General features: G+C 38.7%; 1 protein-coding gene across 1 annotated transcript; it reads left to right on the plus strand.

Moving 5' to 3' along the window:
• Positions 1-16,075: 16,075 nt before the first annotated feature.
• On the plus strand, positions 16,076-18,286 carry LOC149022473 (CASP-like protein 4B1). The gene is made up of 3 exons (XM_089147290.1): positions 16,076-16,553; positions 16,671-16,806; positions 16,911-18,286. Exons 1-3 carry the CDS (start codon positions 16,291-16,293, stop codon positions 17,106-17,108), a joined length of 597 nt encoding a protein of 198 aa, XP_089003416.1. The 5' UTR covers positions 16,076-16,290; the 3' UTR covers positions 17,109-18,286.
• The last annotated feature ends 1,608 nt before the right edge of the window (positions 18,287-19,894 follow it).

A 19,894-nucleotide genomic window follows, 5' to 3' on the forward strand; every position in this document is an offset into this window, starting at 1 on the left:
TAAATTCATTACCCAATTCGACCGACCCTACTTATAAAGCTGACTTTATGTTCTATTAAAAAAATTTATTAGAGAGTTTTTATGATCTTACTCATCTATCATTTTTTGCGTCAATGCATGCACGTATAAAGAACACAAGTGCTATCTTTATTACGACAAGATGCAACAAAATTTTCTTTACGCTTTGTCTTTTTGTGTCAAGGTGTGGATGCTACATCAACTATTATAAGACAATTGATGATCTTTTGTTCATATTTAAAATTATAAAGGAGAAAAAAAAAATCACCTACTGTGCACAAGGGTTATATTCAAACATAAAGTTATTACCCGAGCCACTATATGAGATAGCTATCTTAACACCTACGTAATTTCAATGTGCTTTAACCCTTTGTGCTAAAGCTTGGTCCCCATACTTTATGTATATCTTTCTAGAAACTGATATACTATTGGATTTAAAATAGTTATCATCAACATGGAAACATAAAAGGGTGGGTTTGGATATAAGGATCTACACAACTTCAAGAAAGCTTTACTGGCAAAACAAAGGTGGAGATTTTCAACTCAACTCTCCATGCTTTGGCAAAAACAATGAGAGCAAGGAACTTTCAATCAAACTCTTTTGTTCGAGTGCCCTACCCAAGGAGGGCATCATGGGGTTGGAGAAGCATCTTCGCTAGGAGAAAAAATAAATTCAGAACAAGATTGTTGGGAAGTGTGGGGAATGGCTTAACACTCATATATTTAGACCTTTCAATACTAGGTTCAACATCCACATACCCTACAAGAAATCCCACGCCTTCAGGTCTACTTTTAGTAATTGAACTTAGGCTGTGTTTGTTTGCAAAGGTGGGGTGGGAAAAAAAAATGTGGGTCCCATGTGTAGTGAGGTGAAGGAGAAGGAAAAGAAAGAAAATGATTTTTTGAAAAAGTGATAGTAGTGGGTCCCACTTTTTACTTTTTTCAACTTTTCCACAAAGTTTTACTAAATATGTGGGGTGGGAAAATTGGGTTGCCACATCACACTTTCCCACCTCAACCAACCAAACAATCTACTATTTTGGGATTTAAGGAAACAGTAAGAAATCTACAATTTTTTCAAGAATTTTTCCACCCCACCTTTATTCCAGCAAACAAACGCAGCCTTATAGATTGAACTAGAAGGAAATGGAAGGTACTAACTTCTTCAATCTCTATTCTCCCAACAAGAGAGATTAGCCATATATAGAAACCCTACCTATCCTGTCCATGCATACTCCAAATGCTTTGGTGTGGAAAAACTCAAAAAACGGAAAATTTAGTGTGATCATCATATTTTGTAACGGTGTCTCTTCTGTCTTCTCAAGGATGGTATCAAGGGTTCACATTTGGTCAATTCACTTTGGGAAAGGATTTGAAAAACCCAAACTCTACCCAATATCTATGGAGACTTGCTCGTGATGCCATACCAACTCAAAAACTCCTTGAAACTACCAAAGCCTGTTGTTATTAAGAGTTCCACTAATTGCTTCACCTATTTCAACACTTTGCAGGTTATTGATCATTTGGCTCAACAATACAACCATGACCCTCTTGAAACTCTTCAAATCTCCTTTCGGTGAACCATTAGAAACCCTTCAAATCTTGTGTTGAAAGTGAACTTGGTTTTCTCATTCCAACTAGAATTTGAGTAAACCAATCGAATATGTGAATATGTATGATACCTGTAGGTAATATTCTATATCTCTATACTCGAAATAGAAGGAAGAAAGATTCTTACCTGGATTCGCTTTCCTAAATATAGAATATCTGCAGCGGAAGTAATTTGGATCCACGTTCTCATTCCTCTACAATCCCGTCACTGGTTTGATTCCACAATCTCTAGGAAAATGAATTAATTCCACAACCCAAATGCCGTGTGGAAGGATGGTATAGAGATATAAGGCAAGGAGAAGAAACTACCAAAGAATAACTCCTTCCTGCGTTTTCTCGGAGAGAGGGAGAGAGAGAGAGAGAGTGAGGGAACCGTATTTCTTTGGAAATCTCACATAATGCAATCACATTCACTTATGTGGTGGTTACCAAAATATATAACCTTATATTTTGTAACCGCCTTAAAAGTGATTTTCCAGTTTTGTCCTTAAGCATATAATTATAATAATAATTAATAAACCCTAACATCTCCCACTTGCACAAGGGCAAGTGTTAATCTCTTTGTCACAGTGTGTCCCAGACACACATGTATATTCCAGATATACACATTCAATCTCTCTATCATAATGTGTCCCAGACACACATGTATATCCCAGATATAAATATTTTGATCTCTCTACTATATATACCAAATACATAAACCACTTGTGTCCTAGACACTAACATCCATAAGTCATACTGGCAAATGGGTTGTGCGATCGGTGATATACCTGCACGCATGACCCTAAATTAGAAACCTTCCCAGAAGGCCAAAATGTCACATCACTCAAAGAAACATATCAAATAAGCATTAATATACCACAATGTCCTAGGTTTACTCAAACTCACCAGACTAAAGGTATCTCGATCCCTCTAAGAGATCAAATTCTTGTCCTCAAAATGTTCACTACTATAATATATACAGTTGGCACCAACAAACACTTTTAGGGTGCAATTGAATCAAACCTTTCCTTTTGCCCCAAATCATCACCACACTTAGGATTGACTCCTTTCCTAATAATGCCCCTTTAGATCGAATCGATCATGATTATAGATAACACCCCAAAGTAGCCCATCAACCTTCATTTCATGATGTTGTTGAAAGTCACTAAGAACATTAATGGACCATAAGGTCCAAGACTCACACAATGAAAGGAGCAAGGATCCATCATCTCATTTCCAATGATTGCTAAGCACATAGTATGATATATGTGCTATGATGGAGCATTCTATACTCAATAGAACGTATGTCCCTTTCAATACCATACAGGTCTTAGTCTAGTCGCAACCTCTTGCGCCTAACCCAAGTTTCTCAAGTTTCTTTATTGTCGCCACCCTAGCGCCACATAAAGTATTTGCATCTGGCTTCTATAGGCAACATGAATACTGGAAATATTCATGTTGATTCTCTTCACAATAGAAAAACTCTTCTTGATTCCAAATCAAGGCGACATCATGATTATGAATTGGTCTACACAAAGTCATTCACAATCCGTCTCATCTTTGCTTGCTTCAAAGGTGCCAGAGGCAAATGCTTGTGTTAGTGAGCCATTCTCATGCCTATTGATATATCTCGTTTTATGCTAGAAGAACACAATCACATAGAAAGTGAAAAATAAATGCTTGAATGAACTCATATTGCTCAATAATAAGAAAATTTCAGTACAAAAATACGTCACAATGTATGCAAGCCCAAGGATTTTACATGAGAAATAAAAACATCCTTGGCTATAGGTTTGGTAAGAAGGTCAACTACCATCTGACTAATAGATATGTGCTTAAGTACAACTTTCTTCCTTGATATAATGTCTCTAACAAAATGATATCTTAACTGTATATGTTTGGTCTTTCCATGATACTTGGGGTCCTTGATATAACTAAGAGCTGCCATACTATCACAATATACAACAGCTGTAAAACCTGGCCTTATCCTAACCCTGACCCGGCCTTAATTTTGTATTGTTGTAGGTCCAAAGACCCGGAGTGGAGGTAGAAGAGACTTGTGGACCCTCATAGTTGAAGATTCGGTGCTTGATCCAAAGCCCATGGACATTGACAGTGTTACCCCTTACTTGAGCACATTGTCAGTGTTTAGTGAAAATCTGCGCATCCAAGAAGATTGAATTAGTTGAAGCACCTAATGAACTCCCATGCTCAATCCGAAGGTATTTCTTGAAACTAGACTTGTTGATTGACTTGTAGGAGAAAACCCAACTCAATTTGGATCAGTCTGACCTTTCAAATCCACACTCTAAGGTTGTTGTCAGTCGACCAGCAGTTGTTAACTTCGAAAAATAACAAAAATCTTGACTATTTTGACCCTACCTTTTTGGAACTTGTGAATGAAGGTCTACCCTAATCATTGGCACTCCGGAGAACGAGGAGTGACATTCCCTAGGCCATCTCTTGGTGTTTGTGAAGAATATTGGCTCTAATCATTGGCATTCCATCTCAATCACTTCTTCAAGGTATGGATTCTCTTCTTCTCCTCTAATATACTCAATCTCCTATTAATTTCTACTCTTGGGACCATGGATGAAGTGCTGAAACCTTGCAAACACTTGGCCATGAGCTTCCCCTTTCATTTCCATCAATCTCACTTCATTCTTGCTATAATATACTTCCATTATGATTACTTACATTGCAATTTCATGATTTCTTTCATTTCAACCTATTCTTTAATTCAAACTGATGTGTAAATGTATGCTAGGTCTGAATTACGATGGATTCATGATTCTAAGTTAGTTCTTATCATTCCTTTAGTTGATTTCCCATCATTCCTTGCAATTACAATCAATTCCAATTCAATTCTTGATATCTTACTTATGGAACATAGGGTTTCGATTTGGGTATTCATATTTGGATCGTTGGATCATGATAAAATTTAGTGTGTAGTGTCCTTATGTTGCCATGATCATTCCCTCCAAGTTTCATATCGATCGGAGCACCGGAAAATCAATTTCGGGCCAATTCTCCATTTCTACCCGTTATTGTTTGCTATGGTCGACCAAGATATGACAGTAACTTTGTCCTTAGCCGATTTACTTCGTTTGACCTCCAATTCGATTGTTTTCTTCTCTAATGTTGCTTATGTGTTGTCAAGGTACAAACACTGACTTTTGGGCTATTCTTGGTGATTCTTGGTATTATTTCTGACTCGATTAAGGTAAGGACAGTTGTTACCCTAAGTACGCTGATTGTGCGAATCTACTTCTACTTTGGAAACTTAGTAGATATACTTCATTAGTGTATTCCTTAGCCATGTATGACTGTTGTATGCACTTTATATTAGTAATACTATGTTACATGCCATTCAGAATATCATGCTTAATTATTCTTTATGATTACATATATGACTGGTCATGTTATATTATGTCTTGGTTTATATGATGAATTATTGATCATGTATGATATGATGAGATTGAGCATGTGAATGACTAAGTATGACTTGGGATTGGGAAGTGTCCTACCGACACTTCTGTCCTTGGACATCGGAGGGAATAGTATGGGATGTTCTCCGAAGGTGTCCACCTACGCTTTCCCGGATCATTGGATGACATACATAAGATTGTCTAGATGTATGGCTAGGACTATCCTTGTTGTATCAGACCCGAATCGGAAGGGTATTGAGACCGAAAGACCCGTGGTAATAGTGTGATTTGATGGACGCTCAAGACCGGTAACCACCCCGTGAGAGGGCATAGATCATGCTATGGATACCTGTTAGGGGCCATTTATTGGTAGGGTTGCAAATAGCTAGACTTGGGCTCACGAGCAGCCCGAGATCGGTAGTCATATCCGTGAGGGGATGTGAGAGCTTCCCGTCTGCTATTTGTGGATGACCCATAGGGTTGATGAGTCCATAGTCCGAGTTGGTTGTAGCCATAGGATAAGCTGACTCTAGTGTGAAGGATACAGAACCGAGTTGGTCGGTGCCATAGGGGAAGTATCCGGATCTGACTTGATAAGACTGAGTAGATGACTTGCATTGGGCTAGGCTTTGCCGTGACATGTGCCGATACTTATACCAATGGTGATGTGAGAGAGTGGTGACCTAATCCCCAACCATGGGTTCTAATGAGGACTTTACCCAATTACTCCGGCAGACCCAATATTTCATGTATGATTGAGGGGGAGTGACAGACGACCTAAAGAAGTATGGTGCTATGGCTTAAAGCATGTCTACCTTAGAGACTAGCATACTCAGAGTTAGAATCATATTGCATTATTGTTTCATATCATCTTGCATCATATCGTGACTTGTATCATATGATTTGTGTATTGTGGAACGACTCGCCTTGCTGAGTTCTTTTGGAACTCATTCCTTTTGTGCAATTGTTTTTGTTAGACTTATCTGCAAGTATTGAAGACATTGATGGCTCCTACTACGAGGCGGAGCAGGATCCCTCATACTACGGTGAAGGTCCTGGCCATTACGAAGGTTACGGTGAAGGTGCCGAGGGTGATTACCCTCCGTACCAGGATTAGCCCGACCTTGTTATGGGAGAGGTCGTGCTTGGTTTCTTTTTGTGTATACTTAGGAGGACACCTTATACAAGATGGAGGAGACCCTAGCTTAGGCCGTTTTCTTGTCATTCGGAACTTGGACATGTTATGTTAACTTTTATGGATTTACTCTTTGATACTAGGTTTGTAACTTAACTTAATTAACCACTTTTCGCTGCTACTGAGGAGGTGACTTTTGATTGCTCTCTCTCTCTCTCTTTTGAGATTACCTTTATATATATACTTGATACCTTATGAATTTCCACACTCTGATTTGGTTATCTATTTCTTATCCATTTTGATCTAGTTATTACTTGCTTAAAACCTTGATTATATTGTTTGTGATTATGTTATCATGTATGTGGGAGGCATGGCCGCTCGATCCTTGATCCTTGAGCTGTGGATCACATTCCCGGGTATGCTAGATAGGGTACCGGCTTGGTGGATGTGACAACAGCAGCCTCTTTAGACGTCATCACAAATCCAGTATGTCGTAGGAATCTCCTCAACCAAATAGCCTCTTGAATTGCAGCTAAGCATGTCACATACTTTGCTTCCATGGTCGAGAGGGATATACAAGTCTGCTTCTTTCTACACCACGAAATGGCTCCGCCATTCACAATAAAGAATATCCAGTTTTTATATCCATATAATAAAGCTCCAAGTCCAACTGAGCAACAATGGCTAGTATGAGGCGGATGGAGGCAAACCTAATCACAGGGGAAAAGGTTTCCTCATAATCAATGCCTTCTCATTGGGTGTAGTTCTTAGCCACTAAACGAGTCTTGAATCTCTCAATAGATGGATTCACCTTTCTCTTGATCTTGAGAACCCACTTGTTCCCAATTGCCTTTCGCCCAACGATAAGTCAACCAAGTCTCAGACATGATTAACTTTCATCGACTCAAACTCTTCCTTTATCGTTTTCAACCATTCATTTAAGCTTGTCCCTGCAAGAGCTTCCTGCACGCTTTTTGGTTCATGCTCATTGACTGGAGTCATCTCACAATCGATCTCTTCAAGAGTTACCATGTAGGCTTCAACCTCTATGTCGAAATGTCAACGAGGAACTAGCCCACGCCCACTACGACGCAAGTGCATGTTAAATTGCTCACCCTCTGAGGTAGCTATCACATCTGCACTCTCACTAAGATCTTATGGATGAACTCTAGGTTCATTATCCAAAGTTTGAATCCCTGGAGTGACAAGATCATTATCTTGTATATAAAATAATTCTAATGATTCTTTGTTAACTCCTGAAAGAGATGGAAAATCATTATCCAAGAATGTTGCATCCCTAGACTCAAGTTTTGTTCTCCTCTCACTCTCATCTAGTCCAATGAAGACATGGCCCTTTGAGAGTTCAGAATATCTTACAAAGATACACTTTCTTCCTCTGGGTCCAAGCTTCCCATATTGGTGAGAAGTAGAGTGAACGTATGCTGCACATCTCCATGCACGCAAGTAACTCAAATCTGGCTTCTTTCTGGTGTCACATCCACCCAGCCGATACCCTATCTGGCATACCCGGAATGTGATCCACAGTCCAAGGATCAAGCATCGAGGGACCATGCCTCCCACATATGCGATAACACAATCATGAACCATGATAATCAAGGTAAAAGCAATAAATAACAGATATCATGAATAAGATAAGAACAGATAATCAGAGTGTGGAAATAATTAATACCAAGTGTATAAGTATAATCATAAGAATGAGAAAATGAACAAAAGTCACTCTCTCAAAGGCAGCGGAAAAGTAGTAAAATCAAGTTAAGTTACAAACCCATATCTAAAGAGTAACTCAAAGAAGGTTAATTACATATCCCAAATGTTTAACAAAGATCCAGGGAAATGGGGCACTAAGCAAGGGTTTCTTCTATCTTAATAATTGTCTCTTCAAAAGTGTGGACGAAGAAAGCCCAACACGGCAACTCCCTCACCATAGTGGGGCAAACCCTGGTACGTAAAGTAATCCTCTTCGGCACCAAAACTCTGATCTTCATCGTAGCTACCACCCGAAGGGCAGTATGAGGGATCATAGTCCGTCTCGTAGAGTGTGCCATTGGAGTCTTCAACACCTGCAGGAAGATCTAACAATATTTGCACAAAAGAAATGAGTTCAAAAGAACTCAGCAAGGCAGTTATTCCATAATTCATAATCATATAAGTACAAATCATAACATGATGCAATATGATATGAAACATATGATGCAAATATGATTCTAACTCTATGAATGCTAGTCTCTATGGTAGACATGCTTTAAGCCATAGCACCATACTTCTTTGGGTTGTCAGTCACTCCCCCTCAACCAATTCCGTATCTTGGGTCTGCCGTGGTAGTTGGGTAAAGTCCTCTCAAACCATGGTAGGGGATTCGGTCACCACTCTCTCACATCACCATTTGGTATAAATATTGGCGCATGTCAGGGTAAAGCCTAGCCCAATGCAAGTCATCTACTCAGTCGTATCAAGTCAGATCTGGATACGTCCATTCCTCGCCCCGGGATCCTTTTCGATATCCTTCACACTAGAGTCACGGATATTACTCACCGGACTCATCAACCCTATTGGTCATCCACAAATAGTAGACGAGAAGCTCTCACATCCTCTCACGGATATGACCCATCGATCTTCAAGCCCCGTGAGCCCAAGTCTAGCTATTTGCCACCCTACCAATAAATGGCCCATTTCGGGTATTCGTAGCATGGTTTATGTCCTCTCCAGGGTTGGTCACCATTCTTGAGCGCCCATCAAACCATACACTACCAAGGGTCATTTGGTCTCAATGCCCTTCCGATTTGGGTCTGACACGACAAGGACAAATCCTAGCCACACAACTAGACAATCCTATGTATGTCATCCAATAACCCGGGAAAGTGTCGATAGGCACTTTCGGAGAACATCCCATACTATTCCCTCCGATGCCCAAGGACAGAAGCGACAATAGGACACTTCCCAATCCCAAGTTATACTTAAGCAATCACATACTCAAGTCCATCATATCTCATACATTTGATAAATCATCATGATAAAAGTTAAATCATAACATCGAAATGATCCATCATGAATATAGGTAACAAGAATAATAAATCATTATGACAAGAGTATATGAAATCGCAATACTACTGTTCTGAAACATGTATGGAAGTCCTATGATATTCAAAAGCAATTAGGAGACTATGTTCACTAAGTATAAGCACCAAAACATAAGTACATAGCCTATGTGTTTATGGAGATAACCATCCTTACCTTAGTTGAGTTGATGAAGAATCAAGAGTTACCAAGGAATGATCCAAAAGTAGTGTTAAGACCCTAAACAAACACAAATAAGATATTAGAGAAGATACCGGGAAGATCGGATGTCGAATGGTTCATGAAGTTGCTGTCAGCAACAAGTTTGGTCGATGCTCTTGGTCGATGGCATCGACCAAGGATGATCGACCAAAATTGTCTTCGAGGTTGCATAATGGGTTTTGGGGATTTTGGTCTGAAATTGGTCTTCTGGGGCTCGGATCGATCTGGAACTTGGAGGGATGTTTAAGAACAGTATGAGAACACTACAAATCAAGGAATTCACATAATCTAATGGTCTAAATAGAAAGCCCCAAATTGAGCTACTAAGTTCAATAGACAAGAATCATAGCATGGATTGAAATTGATTGCATTTGCATCGGAAAAGCATGCATTAGCTAGGGGAACTTATAGGAATTGAATTAGGGTCATATGTTAGCCTTAAATATAGACATAGCACACTATATACCTCAGTTTATGATAAGAAAGCACACTATATACCTCAGTTTATGATAAGAAAGCATGAAGTTAAGAAAAAAAATCAAGGAATGCACATGCAAGGCTTGAAATGAGAGCATAGCATCAATGGACAAGGGAGAGAATCATAGTTTAAGCAAGAGTGAACACTTGGAGTGATGGTTGCAAGGTTGTAGCACAATCTCCAAGGTTTCAACAACAATAGAAGGAGTAGAAAAGAGTAGAAAAGATTAGAATATAGAGTGAGAGTGATGAATCATACCTTGTAGTTGTTGATGGAAGCAAGGAACAATGATTGACAATGATTTGGGTGGAATCTTCTTCACCAATGCCTAGGAGGTGCTTTAGGAAGCTCTCCCCACGTTCTCAGGAGTGATAATGATTAGAATAGGGCTCAAAACACGTGGCTAGTATAAATAGAATAGGAAATTTTCCAAAGAATCATTAACTTTGAGGCTAGGCAACTTTGGTCGATGGTCTTGGTCGATGGCATCAACCAAAGAGGATCGACCAAAATAGGTTTCAACAGAAAATCCAGATGACAGGGATTTGGAGGGCTATACAAGGTCAAATTGAGTGGGGTTTTCTTCTACAATTCAATCAAGAAGTCTAGTTTCGGGAAATACCTTTGGATTATGCACAGGAGTTCATTAGGTACTTCAACTAATTCACTCTTCCTCGATGCGCATATTCTCACCAAACACCGACAATGTACTCAAGTAAGGGGTATCATCGTCAATGTCCATGGGCTCGAACTCCGACTCAAAATTATCAATCAAAAGGGTCCACAAGTCTCTTCTACCACCGCTTTGGGTCTTCGGACCTATAAACAACAATGGATTCGGATCAGGGTCAGGGTTAGGATAGGGCTGGATTTTACATCCAATTCACAACTTATATGATGTGGAAGGAACCAATTTGGTTGGAACTTGGTTGAGGATATAGGCCACATTCAGCAAAGCCTCTCCCCAATAAGAGATGGGTAGGTTTGCCTGTGCCATCATGGATCTCACCATGTCTAGCAATGTTCTATTCCTCCTCTCAACAACCCCATTTTACTATGGAGTCCCCAGAATAGTAAGTTGCCTAGATATCCCTTTTTCATCACACAACCCTTTGAACATATCGGAGAGATATTCTCTAACTCTATCGTTCTAAGAGTTTTAATCCTTTTATCTAACTGATTCTCAACTAAGATCATGAATTTCTTAAAACGTTCTAGAGCTTTTGACTTATGAGAAATTAGATAAATATGATCATACCATGTATAGTCATCTATGAATGTGATGAAATAAACATGTCCTTTTCTAGTATGCACATTCATGGGTCCACATACATCTGAATGAATAAGTTCTAGAGGAAGAGAGGCTCTCAAAGCCTTTTTGAATGGTTTTCTAGTTGCTTTTTCTGCTAGACATGACTCACAGGTTGGCAAATCAGATAGTGAACCTTGGCCTAAGAGACCTTCTCTTGCCAACTTGTTCATCCTATTTAAGCCAATATGTCCTAGTCTAGCATGCCGTATATTAGAATCAATAAACACAGTATCTTGGCAAACAAAAGCATTACTAGAATTAGATAAATTATCAATTGTATCCAATACAATAAAACCATTCAAAAGAAAACCATAACCAAAAACTGTATCACCTAGATACAAAACCAAAGAATTGTTCTCAAATACAACTCTAAAACCATGTCTCATAAGAAAAATAATAGAAACAAGATTTTACCTAATATCTAGAGCATACAACACGTCATGGAGTAACAGAGTCCGGCCACCTCGCAAAACTAATTTGCACATGCCAATGCCATGAACCTCCACACTTGAGCTGTTCCCCATTGTTATTCTTCTACTTCCTTTTGGAACATGACGATATTCCACAAAGCTCGAGCGTTCCCTTGTTATGTATTCTGTCACACTTGAATCAACAATCCACAAAATATTTAGTTTCGTAAGCATAGTAGAACTTGTCACATAACAAGATGAGGTATAACACACAGTACATACCTCCTGCTCAGTGCAATCATGAGCAAAATGACCAAACTTTCGGCAGTTGAAGCAAATCAAAGGTGATTTCTTCTTGCCAGCACTAGTCCCCCTTGAACACTTGGGGCCACTCTTGTTTCTATTCCCACCTTGGTTACTTTGCCTGGACCGCTGAGGTTGAACTTTCTCCTTCTTGCACTTGAAGCCTGCACCCTTACTAGTGCTTGCTTCAGCGGCAATTACTTCAGTGTGAGGGGCATCAGCCAACATCCGATCCTCCTCCAGCTCAAGGTGCTTGGCAGTCTGATCAAAAGTCTTGATCTCATTAGCATGATTCAAGAAGATCTTCATATGCTCCCAAGTCTTAGGCAATGACCTAATGGTTGCAGAGACTTGCTCCTCATCAATCTTTTGGCGCCCACATGCGCTCAACTCACTTATCATGTTGGACATGATGGTTATATGCTGCCTCATGGTGTGACCCTGGCGCATCTTATAACCATCAAAAGTGAGTCCGAGCTGGTGGCCTCTTGTGGTGGAAGTCCCTCCATATTGGAACTTCATAGCCTTCCACAAAGACTTTGTAGTCTTATGCTTCCCAAACCGAAGCATCAGGTCATCCCTCATGGAGCTTAGGATGGTAATCCTAGCTACCCGATCTTTCCTCTTCCAGGCATTGTAAAGCTCAAGGTCCCAGCGATGCTGTGTAGTGGTACCTTCCTCAAGTGGGGACATGGTTTGGTTTATGGTTTCTAGCATGTCCTCCTCTTCCAGGAGATACTACACATTTCGGTGCCGGATGTCATAATTCCTCTCATTCAATTTATCTCCTTTCATGAGGTCAACAACGATGCTCTTTGTAGCAACCATTAAACTAGAGAAAATTTATACAAGGATGAGTTCAACTATTATAGCATAAAACACAACATAGGCAACAACAAGTCACACTAGCATCATTAACCTATGGGATTAGCATTTAAACCAAAAGAGATGTTAATAAACATTCAATCAAATTCTCATGCAACCACATAGCCTTATACACTAGTTTCATTCTATGCTAGAAACATGATTAAAAGACCCATAATCAAAACAGTCTTAACAAAATAAAACATCCAATCATGTTTATGCTATGAGGTGGTTCACACATAACGCTTCTACCTCACTAGCTCCCACTGGGCCCCATTAGGCCCTCAATGCCTCCCAATCATCACATAGATTGTCGGGCCACAGGTGTCCAGTAAGTTAGAAACACATTCTGAACTGGACACCTGAAAATCTCAAAAAATCCATCTCCCAAACGGACTGCCATCTGGCCCAAACGGACTACAGTCTGGTCACAGACCATACGGTCGCCCATTTGGTCCAGACAAAAAATCCATCTGGATCACTGTGATCAGAAGGACGTCCATCTAGTCCTCAGTGACCAAACGAGCGTCTTTTCCCTTGAATGAATTTCAGTTACAAGAACGGGAAAAAAAACTGATTTTTCATCAAAAATTTCCCCCAAAAAAAAAAAAAAACACATGAAAAAATCCAGCAATCATCAAACAAAAATGCATTCTCATGGATTATCAATTCATGCAGTTTTTTTTCCGGAAGGGAAATCACAAGGATCCTCCCACTTGGATCCGAACCCAAAAAATTAGGGTTTCTCAAAACCCTTTGAATTCTCCCATGGGTTTCTTATTAAACTTTGGATTCTCCTTGGGTTTCTTTAAACCCTTGATCTTCCCATTGGATCTATTCAATAAAACACAAACAATAGAGAGGAACCAAGAATCGTGGGAACAATGGCTCTGATGCCAATGTAGGTAATATTTTATATCTTTATACTCGAAATAGAAGAGAGAAAGATCCTTACCTGGATTCACTTTAACAAAACCAATTTCAAAAACCTTGATTTTTTTTTTCATTCGACAGTGCCATTACTGAACAAATGAAATGAGAACCAAAATCTAAAATCCAATTTTACGATTTTCACGTTTGAGGTACTATCCATAAAAAAAAATGACTTTCACAATACCAACAATAGATTATTTATCTTTCTTCTTGTCCTCTCTCTCTCTTCTTCGTTTTTTATGCATTCAATTATTCTTCCTCTTCTGACCTTCGTACTCACAATAATGAGTTGTTTTGTGAATTTTAGATGAAAGCAACCTTTGTACTCATTGAACTCCTTTAACATGTGAATGCACTGCTGACACAGCGGTGACAGTCTTCTACGTAGAGGTAGTAAGACTTAGGAGGTCTTGCATTAGAACTTTTGTCCCTTTACACCTTTCCCCATCCTCCCCCCTCTTTTCACATCCCTCGGCCTATAGTCTGCAGTCCTTGTGACTAGGTTGATGATGACCAAAAAAAATTGCCCCAATATCTGATTTGATCTATCTCTACCTTGAGACCACCTAAAACCAAGGTAATATCCTCCTTTGATGCCTTGTCACCAATGTGCTTTCTTGCCTGAGAAATACAAATTTGAGAGAGGTGTGCCAAAAAACACAACAATGGTAATAAGTAGAAGAAGAGATTCCAGAGGGTGTAGAGGTAATTAGCTGATTGCCAAAAATGATATAAAGATGGTGAATTGCTAGCATTCATATTTCCCCACTATGGTGCTTATTGTTTGACAAAATTTGGCTACAAACCAAGTCGCATTCATATTGCCATTGCCCCAGTCATATGTATCAACTAAGAATCTTAAAGCATATTTTGAAAACTATCAAAACCAAAGAAGGAATTTTGAACCCACAAGGACAAGGAATTATTCCAAATCAACGCTTACTATAGTGGCGGTTGGATTGTAGCAAAACTTTTTACTTCATGTGGATGTTCATCTAGTATAGTGGTGGTAACTTTTTATGCAAAGGTAGCAAGACAAAGAAGGTATTGAGTTGGAACCTCCATTCCTCTACACCTTCCCATCCCTAGCGCCGTGGGTCTCTAGTCCTTATGACAAGACTAATGATGAGCTAATAAAAATTTGACTTTACAAATGTCTTCACATTGCATTTTTGTCTCTAAGGACCCATATTAATGGGATCCCCAACCCTAAAAATATCCCTTCTTACATAAATTTAAGAAGGAGACCTTATCTAAACATTGACAAGGTAAATCCCCTTGAATATATGGTACTAGAAAGTGAAGATAAGATTATTCTCTATTTCAATCAAATTCGACCGGGAAAATACAAAAACACATAAAATAATCATCCCCCTTCCATGAAATGAAAAATCTCGAGTATTTTGTAGGGTGCCCACTTAAGTGGGCCTATAATTCTTGGGCAAAATTGCACTGCGCCCACCTTGATCAAGTTGGAAAAGTGCAAGTTTACCCACCCTTATCAGTGAAAGCTTTGACCATTATATTTATTGGTCAAATGACTCATAAATCCTTTAAGAGTAAAAAGACCAAACTACCATCATTTAAGTTTTCTTCCCATTTTGCTCCGTAGGTGGGTGAAAGGAAAACTTAAAAGGTATATGAATCGTTTGACAAACAAATTTAATGGTCAAAGCTTTGACCATTTAGGGTGGGTAACTTGTAATTTTTCAACTTGATTAAGGTGGGTGCCTTGCAATTTAATCCACTTAAATGGGTAGCCAGGAATTATAGGCCCTCTTAGTGGGCGCCCTGCAAAACACTCAAGAATCTATTAATTATGAGACTTCTCATGTTAGTGGTTTCTTCATTAGTTGTTGTTTTCTTTTTCATTTTTTTTTCTTTCAAATTACAAAGACCCTTATATATGGGGGGAAGTGGATATTACATATGCCATCAAGAGAGTCGTCGTACACACAACCTCTTCTTCCTACATCTTGTCAGAAACCCCACCACACCCTCCCCACTGGCGACCACCACCCTCTCAAATTTGTTGCCGAAAAACTTGTTTCGATCGCTGAAAATCAAACCCAAACATGTCGTGCATCCAATAGTGAGCATCACAAACATCACTACGTCAAAAGCACCATTGAAGCAAGATCTCTGTAATGGTACTTCTTCATTAATTCATTTACCCAAAAAACGAAAAGAAAATGTTATGAATGGCTTTAGCATCTCCACGCTGGTGCAGAGGCCCCGCAATCATACAGCAATCTATTGCTGTGACAAGACACACGAATTTGAAAAGAAAAATTAAAAGGATCCCATTCCACCCGACTGCGTGGGATCTCGCCGAATGGTTTCTTTTATGTTTTGTTTATATTACAGAAATCCCCAAAAAATGGATTTTTGTTGTCAGGAAATTTCTACAAACCTTCTTTTTCGTCTCCTTCTTTAAGTTTTTGTTTTCATTTTTCTTTCCCTTGCTGTGTTCCCCAAATGTCCGCCGCTGAAAGGAAGAGAAAAGCAAACCCACATCAATGAATCCCACCAAAGAAATGGAGAAATCCCAAGATCGCTCACCGATTAAGCCTCCAACAGCGCCACCCGACATCGAGAATCAGATAACATCGTTCAAGCCGATCCATCAGGGAAGAGAAGTTTTACTGAAAAAGGGTCAGATGATTCTAAGAACGATATGTTTGCTCTTCTCTTTCGTTTCTTTTGTAATCATGGCTACAAACAATCACAGAGTTCCGGGCAACATCTATGATAATAACTTCAGTCATTATGAACAGTATAGGTAATCATTTGATTCCATCTTTGAGAAAAAATTGATTTTGATTGGATTTAACTCGTGAGTATCTTAGGATTTCTTTAATTAATCCTCCGTTCTTGGTGGTGATCTTTTCTGATTCAGGTATTTGTTAGCAATAGGAGTTCTTTCCACTGTTTACAACGCAGCTCAGATTTTGCATCAAATTCACGGATTCTCTACTGGAGGGTACTTGTTTTCGCAACTGGGTTTGAACTTGCTGGACTTTTTTGGTGATCAGGTGAGCTTTCAAGTTCTAATCTTTGGCTTTCTTCTGTTGAATTTTTTTCCCACTTCAGGAAGAGAAGAAGATTGAAAACTAAATTAGAAAAAAAATAATTGCAGATAATTGCGTACTTGTTACTGTCAGCAACATCATCGGCCGTTCCATTGACGGATCGGGCGAGAAAACAGAGAGATAACGTATTAGCAGACCCAGCAGCTGCATCAGTAAGTATGGGTATCTTGGCCTTCATGGCTGTAGCGATGTCGGCTTTAATGTCTGGGTTTAAGCTCTCTATCTTTGTTCAGACATTTATCTAATTAAACTCTTCCCTTTTTCTTCTATTTCAATATCTTACTTCATCTGCAAGTTTTCTTTCCCTTGAATCTCTTCTGGCAAAGGGATGCAATTGCACCATCTCATTCTTTGTAAAAATCTTTTGAGAGTTCAAAGATTCTTGGGAGTGTTAAATTATATTGGTGTGTCTTGAGTGATTGAGTGATACAGTGATTTTAGCGTTAAATATACGGCAGGGTTTGAGTTCTTCTGCTACTAGATTTTTTTCTGCTTTCTTTTTTCTTTTTTAATGGGAATTGAGGTTGGTTTGGTCCAGGTAAAGTACACCTTGACTACGTCTTAGGGCAGGTTTTACACCCCTGGCCCGAAGAGATTCATATTCGATCTTATACTATGGTATTGGTCTTTGAAAATTGAGCAATTCCTTAGGTTCTATTTCTATATTTTTATTGTTGGTTCTATCTAAATGGACAGCTGTAATATTCATTTATTGTTCTACATAAGGAGAGGATTGAGTCTTACCTATATTTTCTAATCCCAAATAGAAAATGCAGCAGAAGAAAAAGAAAGTATTTACGTAGTCGTTTTTTCACACAATTCGTCACTGGTAAATCCTCAGTCTCATGAAAAGAGAATACAGTTTACAACCCAAAATACATTTTTGGATGAATGGTAAAAAATATGAGATCAAACAAGATCAAGAAGAGGAGTCAAATATGTGTCTCTTTCCTTCGGTTTCTTCTTGCGTTTTTTGGAGTGAGAGAGAGAGAGTCCAACATATCTAATCTCACTTGTGAGAGTGGGATGATGCTTTTCAATATATCTTTATATATTATAACTGTCCAATTATGCAATTTCATAGTTGTCTTTGGGCATAAATAAAATTTCCAATATCTCCCACTTGCAAAAAGGTAAATATCAATCTCTCCATCACAGTGTGTCTCAGACACACATGTATATCCAAAATATATACATTTTGATCTGTCTACTATTTATCCCAGATACATGGACAACTTGTGTCTCAAACACCAACGTCCACAAATCATACTGATAAATAGGTTGTGCGATTGAAAATATACCTAAACTCATGAGCCTCAAACTAGAAACTTTCCAGAATGCCAGAATGGCAGCATCACTCAAAGAAACACATCAAATGAGCATCAATATACCACCATGTCATAGGTTTATTTACACCCACCAGACAAAAAGTATCTCGACTAGGGGTGCAAATTTGGCTCGGCAGCCCTGACTTGTCCTAAGCCCGCCCTGAGCCCGAATAGGGCTTAGGCTAAAGATCTTGGCCCTAAGGGTGGGTTAGGGCCAAAATATTCAAGCCCTGAACTAGGGCCAAGGGCGGGTTTGAGATTACTCTCTGGCCCGCCTAGCCCATCTCGGCCTGTCCCTGATTTTGGCCCTGATCTTGGCTCTGATTCTAGCCTTGATTTTGACCCTGATTTTAGCCTTGATTTTGACCCTGATTTTAGCCTTGATTTTGACTCTGATCTTGGCCTTAATTTTGGCCCTCTGATCCTGATCTTGGCCCTGATATTGGCCCTGATATTGGCCTTGATTTAGGCCCATGATTTTGGCCATAATTTGAGTCCCACCTATATGGAGAGGAATTAATTATAATCCACATGGGTGAATATTTGACACGTGTCAAATTTTAAAAAACATGATCATGTTTTGTAAAAAATTAATAAAAATAAATTATATCTTCATTACCAATGTAGTAAGCATCCACCTGATTTTGGCCCGATCCTGACCCTAATTTTGGCTTTAGTCTTAATGTTAATTTGACCCTAATCATTTATTAGATTTTTACCCTAATCTTCACATTAACATTGATATAACTATAAGTCTTGACTTTGACCTTCCTGTCATTTTGATCATTTTAGACTATGAGTTCACCTTTTATATTATTTTTAAGATAATTTTTATTTTTTGAACTAAGTCATTTTTAGTTAAAAAAAATCATTGTTTTTTTTTTAGACTAAGGCGAGATAATATATTATAAATAATAAAAGCTAGTATATAGAAAATTAATATCTAACAAATCTACACCCCAACTTCTCATCATGAATATTGACATCTTTATTTTGCCTCTAATGAGATATTTCAGAGATTAAAAAAAAAGATTTATTAAGGACAGATAGATATGTTTGTGACTAAAATATAATTTTCGTTAACTACGAAAAAAATATCAATACTAAATTATCATTGATTTACTTGTTAACAAAGTTTTGAATATGAATTTTTTTATTGAATAAGGATATCAATGGGAGGGGTTTTCAATTTTCATCACCAAAGTAATGGGAGAGGTTTTTAATTTCCATCATCAAAGCAATGAGAGACTTTTATAGATCAATATAGAATTATGGAGTATGAATTTATTTATGTTTAAAGCAACACTATCAACTTATTGACTATTTTATCATTTTGTATGAGCTTGAATCATCTTATATTTCTATGAATTTTATTTTTAGTTTACTTATGATACTTTTATTTTTATTATTTTTTTTTTTATAAATTTATATTTGATATTTTAGGTCTAAAGATAGGACCAATTAAGGTTAGGGCTAGGATAGGGTCAATCAAGGCCAGGGGACAAGGCTAATCAGGGTTAAGACCAATTAGGGCCAATGACAGGGCAAATCAGGGCTAGGGATATGGTCAATCAAGGCTAATCATGGCTAGGGACATGGCCAATCAGGGCTAATCAGGGTTAGGGCCAATTAGGGTCAGGGCCAGGGCCAACCCATCCCGACTCGGCCCAATTAGGGCCAATTAAGGTGGGAATGGGCTTGGC

This window comes from Hakea prostrata, chromosome 3 (genome assembly GCF_041222555.1).
Source record: "Hakea prostrata isolate BN-2017 chromosome 3, UWA_Hpros_2, whole genome shotgun sequence".
In the NCBI taxonomy this organism is placed as follows: Eukaryota; Viridiplantae; Streptophyta; class Magnoliopsida; order Proteales; family Proteaceae; genus Hakea; species Hakea prostrata.

Coding starts and splice junctions, on each gene's coding strand:
- LOC149022473 (XM_089147290.1), top strand. CDS start 16,291: ATGAATCCCACCAAAGAAATGGAGAAATCCCAAGATCGCTCACCGATT. Junction 16,554..16,670: donor AGTCATTATGAACAGTATAG/GTAATCATTTGA, acceptor TTTCTGATTCAG/GTATTTGTTAGCAATAGGAG. Junction 16,807..16,910: donor TGGACTTTTTTGGTGATCAG/GTGAGCTTTCAA, acceptor AAATAATTGCAG/ATAATTGCGTACTTGTTACT.